General features: G+C 39.3%; 1 protein-coding gene across 1 annotated transcript in view; it reads left to right on the top strand.

Annotated features, from left to right (window-relative positions):
• Nucleotides 1–5,081: 5,081 nt before the first annotated feature.
• Nucleotides 5,082–6,323, top strand: part of DTHD1 (death domain containing 1) — a 146,376-nt gene continuing 145,134 nt past the window's right edge. Inside the window, exon 1 of the mRNA XM_007955551.2 lies at nt 5,082–5,352. Coding sequence (XP_007953742.2) covers nt 5,082–5,352 — 271 coding nt within the window. The remainder of the gene's footprint in view (nt 5,353–6,323) is intronic.

Genomic DNA, 6,323 nt, shown 5'->3' on the forward strand with positions numbered 1-6,323 from the left:
CCACAGAATTCTAAGGCTGGATCTTTACAGAAGCAGACTATCATATCTTTCTCCCACAGAACAGTTGGTGAATTTGAACCATTGACCTTTTGGCTGGTAGCCAAAAGGCTAAATTTGCCTCATTTGCTTAAGCACTGTGGACTCATATTTTCAGGTAGTGAAAAAGGAAAGAGCCTATTTACCTGAATTTTATCTCTACCTAATATTAAGAAGAACTGTGGTCTTTTCAACCACATAATGCTTTGTGTGAATTCAAGACGCATAGTAATTCCTTTAACATCAGTAGAACAGCAGAATTCTCAGTAAGAAAGTAAAAGGAGTCCTATTAACAATTAGAAACAATGAAGAGGCTAATCAAATGTTAAAACTATCAAGATGAATTTTTCACAGTTCAGTTCTGTGGGTGTCACAAACCTTGACTGCAAATGTCAGTTCTTTCCATGGTTAGTGACATCAGTTAATTGAAGACAAGATGCAGGAACATGCAGATGCTTGTTTGAACTAGTAAATGCAGCGTGGCCTGTGGTAAGTCTCAGTTTGCAAATATTACATGTTCTTGGGAAACTACACAGAGAACAAGTTTAGACTTGAGGATAGAAACTGTCAATGAAGGTAAGAAACTGTTTTTCTTTCTCCTCTGAGAAAGGATTTTCCCACAAAGCTGGAAGAGAGCAGATGTATATTAGTCTAACAATTTAGCATTTCATTATCAGCTTTATTCAAAACTTGAAATGCGTGTCTGTAAATTCTCCCTTGATCTCCTCTACCTACAAGGTTTCATTCACAACCTATTTACTAATGACATTCAAATACCCCAATCTCATTCTGACTACTTTTAAAATTTTAACACATCCCAAGGAATTGTCTTTAGATATTTCAAACTCAGTCCAAAATCAATCAAATTGATTGATCGAACCTATCAAATCTAGTGCTCTATTTCCTAACATAATCAATTTTCCTTGTATAAATGAATGAATGAATGCTTTCCAGTCCTCTCCCTGTCTCTAATGGTTTGTTAATTTCCATCTACTCTACTTCAAATCCCCTTTCAAGCAACAACTTTTCTCTTCCTGCTTGGCTACTGCTCTGGTCTCCAAGCCTCTAACTCTTGTACCTTGCCCATCTGCCCATCTGCCGTCCTGCAGCATGGATGCCTCCCTATTGTCTGTAAAATAAAGTTCTCAATTCTCCTCTCGACTCTTTACCATTACTAGACTCATCTTCTGCCACTTCCCTAGATGCATTAACTAAACTTTACTCTAAAGTTATCAATGAAAATGGAAAACTGAAGGTGAATTAACGCATTTGGATTGTAGTGGCGGTGAAGAATATTACATATACCATGGACTGCCAGAAGGAACAAATCTGTCTTGGAAGAAGTACAACCAGAATGTTCCTTTGAAGTGAAGATGGTGTGACTTCATTTCACCCCCTATGGACATGGTATCAGGACTGACCAATCCACGAAGAAGGACATCATGCTTGGTAAAGTAAAGAGTCAATGGAAAAGAGGAAGACCCTCAGCAAGATGGATTGGCACTGGCTGCAGCAATGGGGTCAAGCATACCTACTATTGTGAGGATGGCACAGAACCGAGAACTGTTTCATTTTGTTTCATATAGGGTCACTATGAATTAGAACTGATTCAAAGACACCGAACAACAACAACCATGACTCTAAAGCCATGCTTTCCCATTTCTGATTCACACTGTGTAATCTCATGCCTCAGTGCCTTTGATCATATTTTTTTCATATGATGGAAGGTTCCTGTTTTCTCTTTTCTAGTCTGCTTGAATTCAGCTCTTCTTTTAGCTCCTAATTAAAACCTCTCCAAGACCACTAATCAGAATGAATGTTTCACTCCACAACACTTTAATGATACTTTTTGTTTTTGTCACTGCTATCACTCTCAGTACAGTCTCAGTTGTATTTTAAGAATCTATTTTTGTCTGACTCCCTCTCAAGTCCTAAAGGGCACTCTTCTCAGCACTTAGATAATACCTGGTGCAAAATAAATGTGATATAATGTTTACAGAATTGGAACTGAGTTAAAGCCATATGTACATTTTCATTAAAAAAAAATTGTTGAGAATGACACATAAATTTCAGTTATTACAGAAAAATAAAATTGAACCAGAAAGTCTTCAGTAGAGGAAACTGAAAAGATTAAAACAATGTAACACATAATGTGATATAGACTCACAAATTAGAAGTGGAAAAATTAATCCAGTTTTCCTCTGTTTACTGAAAAATAAAATTTCTGGTAGAGAAGAAAACCCATCGTTCCGTATTGCTCTCTTCCTTTCCCTTAGACTTTTCAAAACAGAGACAGCTTGGGCAGTGTTTATGCCTGTGGCATTCATTGTTTCTTGACCAGGTTTGTTTTTCCCCCATGTAGTCTTCCAAGTGCCAGGAGTGTAGCTTTAAGAGCCCCAGTGCTCAAGATGCGATAACACAATGCATTCCAGATAAAGCATTCTGGCTCCGCTCTGGAAAGCTTTTATTTCATTCCAGTACATCTGAGAGAACATGAGCTTGTCTGGAATGTACTGCCCCTTTCTTCTGATGCTGTGTTCTCCGATGTTAGCAAAGGGGGGTTGGAACGGAGGAAGCAGGTTGTTCTTGTTCTTCTCCACACTTCCAGGACCCCAGGATCAAAGGCTGTATTGCAGAGGTCCCATACACAATGTATTGACTGTGAGGGCAGCAGTGGTGAAAACTTAATGTATTAGGATTTTAATTATGCATGATAGACACTTCTTCCAAGTTCAGAGAAAGCCACTGTTGAGGTTGGTTTTCTTTTAGTGAAGAGTATTTTATCCAATTAGAAATTTTCAGACAGTAAAGAGTCCCACTGTGTGTCTCACTCTCACTGCAGACTTTCCATATAAGAAATTATTAATTATACGTACCTGCTAACCAGAAGGCTGGTGGTTCAAACCCACCAGCCACTCCTCAGAAGGAGTTAGGCAATGGGTTGGGCAATCTATTTCCATGGTGATACCATCTCAGAAACCCAAGGAGGGGTCACTATGAGTTGGATCTGCCTCAACGGCAGTGAGTTGGTTTGGTTTAACCAATAGTAAAATAAGGCCTGGTGACACAGTGGTTAAGCACTTGGCTGCTAGCCTAAAGGTTACAATTTGAACCCATCTGCTGACCTGAGGAATAACCATGTGGCAGTCTACTTCTGAAAAATATGCAGCTTTGGAGACCCTATGAAGCAGTTCTACTCTGTCCTGTGGCATTAAGAGACATATGCAAACACCTGGAGTTAGAAAACCAAAAGGGAAGAACATGCTCAGCATTTCTCAAGCTGAAAGAAGAAGAAAAAAAATCAAGCTCTGAGTTGCAATATTGAAGGATTATGGGAAAAATATTGAATGATCCAGGAAAAATCAAAAGAAGATGGAAGGAATGCACAGTCACTGTACCAAAAAGAATTGACTTTCAACCATTACAGTAGGTAGCATATGATCAAGAACTGATAGTGTTGCAGGAAGAAGTGCAAACTGCACTTCAGGCATTGGTGAAAAATGAACCCCCCCCCCCCAAAAAAAAATCCACTGCCATCAAGTGGATTCTGTCTCATAGTGACTATAAAGGACAGATTAGAACTGCCCCATAGGGTTTCCAGGGCTGTAAATCTTCGCAGAAGCAGACTGCCTCATCTTTCTTCTATGGAGTTGCAGGTGCATTTGAACAGCTGACCAAAAACACTTGAATACTTTTAAGCACCATGCCACTAGAACTCCTTGGCAAAAAACAAGGCTCTAGGAATTGATGGAACACTGATTGAGATGTTTCAACAAATGCATGCAACACTGGAAGTGCTCAGTCCTCTATGACAAGAAATTTGGCAGACAGCTACCTGGCCACTGACAGAAAGAAATTCATATCTGTGCCCATTCCAAAGTAAGGTGATGCAAGAGAATGTGGAAAGTATTGAACAATCTCATTCATATTAAAGTAAAATTTTGCCAAAGATAATTCAAAACTGGTTGCAGAGAACTACCAGAAATTCAAGCCTGATTCAGAAGAGGACATGGGAGGAAGGATATCATTGCTTATGTCAGGTTGATCTTGGCTGAAAGCAAAGAATACCAGAAAAATGTTTATCTGTGTTTTATTGACTATGCAAAGCATTCAACCATGTGGATCATAAAAAATAATGGATAACATTGGGAAGAATGAGAATTACAGAACACTTGTGCTCAAGTGGAACTTGTACACAGACAAAGGTAGTCATTCAAACAGAACAAAAAAAAAATGTATATATAAAGTTCAAAGAATTATAAAGACCCATATGTAACCATATCCAGCTTCAAAAATTATTAATTTATTATTAAAAAACAGAAAAAACAAAAAAAAACCTCACTGTCATTGAGTCTGTTCCAACTCATAGTGACCCCTCCATGGGTTTCCAAAGCAGTATCTCTATAGAAGTAGATTGCCCAATCTTCCTTCTGAGGAGTGGCTGGTGGGTTTGTACTGCCAGCCTTCTGGTTCTGGTTAGCTGTCAAATGCCTTTGGCACTAAGCCACCTTTTCAACTGTATCCTACTCTTCAAGTCCTAGATTATTTTGAAACAAATCCCAGATACCACATCATTTTATATGTAAGTATTTATCAACATCACATAAGGATCTTATTTAAATTATTGTTTAAACAATAAAATTAAAAGTTTACTTTGATTAGTAATCTTCTTGTCCTGCCATAGAATTCATATTTTGTTTCTCAAAACTGAAAAATATCTGGGACTTCCAAAGTAAATTAAATTTGTAATATACTTTCAAAGTATATCAAATTTGTGGGATTGTGTGAACTAACTCTGTTCCTATGATTAATCTGTTCTGTACACAGTGGCGCCTGGGTGCAGAAACGCCCCTCCTTTGGTCACCTAGTAACTTTTCACTGGTCAAAAACAAGCTGAATAAACTATTATGTTGTGGGAAAGCGCTTGGCTAGACGACTTGGATCATCTCCTAGATTTTAGGAGAAATAACTATAGCCAAGTTTGAATTTGTTAAAACTTTAGGTTCTGCTGGCAAGAGAAAAGCATATCAAGTTTGGAGCTTAAAATGGATACAGAAAACATGGGTTCAGGTAAACTAGGCCATATATTGAAGCAAATTTGGAGACAAAACCTGATGCTAACGCAGACCCTCCTAGGCAATGACTTTTATGAGGACGATGGTGGGGTCACTTGGCTAGCCACAGTGGTCTTTCTGGGTCAAGAACTCAGTGGAACCCTTCACCAACTGTTGGAGCACACCGCAGGGACCATGCACTCCACCTGCCAGCAGCTGAAGGTACTTCTTGACAAGGAGAATCAGTACTTCAGAAGACAAGGCAAGTGTTTCTCATATTTATTCTTTCTCTAAGAAATATTGATAGAATTGTCAGCCAGAGGGGTACTGTTGTTGTTGTTGTTGTTGTTGTTTGCCATCGAGTCAGCCCCGACTCATAGCGACCCCTCCTTGGGCTTCCGAGGCAGTATCACTACGGAAGTAGGATTGCCCAACCTTCCTTCCGAGGAGTGGCTGGTGGGTTTGAACTGCCAGTCTTCTAGTTAGCAGTCAAGTGTCTTAGTCACTATGCTACTAGAGCTCCTAGAGGAACATATATTGTTGTTGTTGTTATGTGCCGTCGAGTCAGACCTGACTCATAGCGACCCCTCCTTGGGTTTCTGAGGCATTATCACCACGGAAGTAGATCGCCCCATCTTCCTTCCGAGGAGTGGCTTGTGGGTAGAGGAACATATAGGGGAAATAAAATGAGACAAATGCACAATAATACAATTGACCTTGAGGCCACTGTCATCAGAGACATATGAATGAAGTACTTTAGGCCTTCAGAAGCAAAAGGGGATGTGTAATGATCCTCTATTTGATCAAAAGCAGGCAAGATCTCATTTTTAGGGTAGAAAATTTTATTAGAACATTTAAACTGAAGCTTAAGCAATGAATAGGATTTATACAGCTGAAAATTGAGAATCTTGAAAGAACATTCCAGGCAGAGGTATTATTAGCAGGAATCGAGACTTAGAAATAAAATAGGCAATAATAGACCCAGTTTAGGCAGAGAAAGCAGCTTTTCTAGACTGTAATAGAATCTTCTGTATATAGACTTATTTGAGAATGGACCCATTGATTTCAAAAACACTGCTAAGACTGGGGTAGTCTGGGGGCATGGAATTGGACTCAGCTTGCCATATATACACTATGTTGTTGTTGTTGTTGTTATGTGCCGTCGAGTTGGACCCGACTCATAGTGACCCCTCCTTGGGTTTCCAAGGCAGTATCACTACGGAAGTAGATTGC

The sequence above is a fragment of the Orycteropus afer genome, unplaced genomic scaffold, assembly GCF_000298275.1.
Source record: "Orycteropus afer afer isolate SDZICR_OR568_19922 unplaced genomic scaffold, OryAfe1.0 scaffold00509, whole genome shotgun sequence".
In the NCBI taxonomy this organism is placed as follows: Eukaryota; Metazoa; Chordata; class Mammalia; order Tubulidentata; family Orycteropodidae; genus Orycteropus; species Orycteropus afer.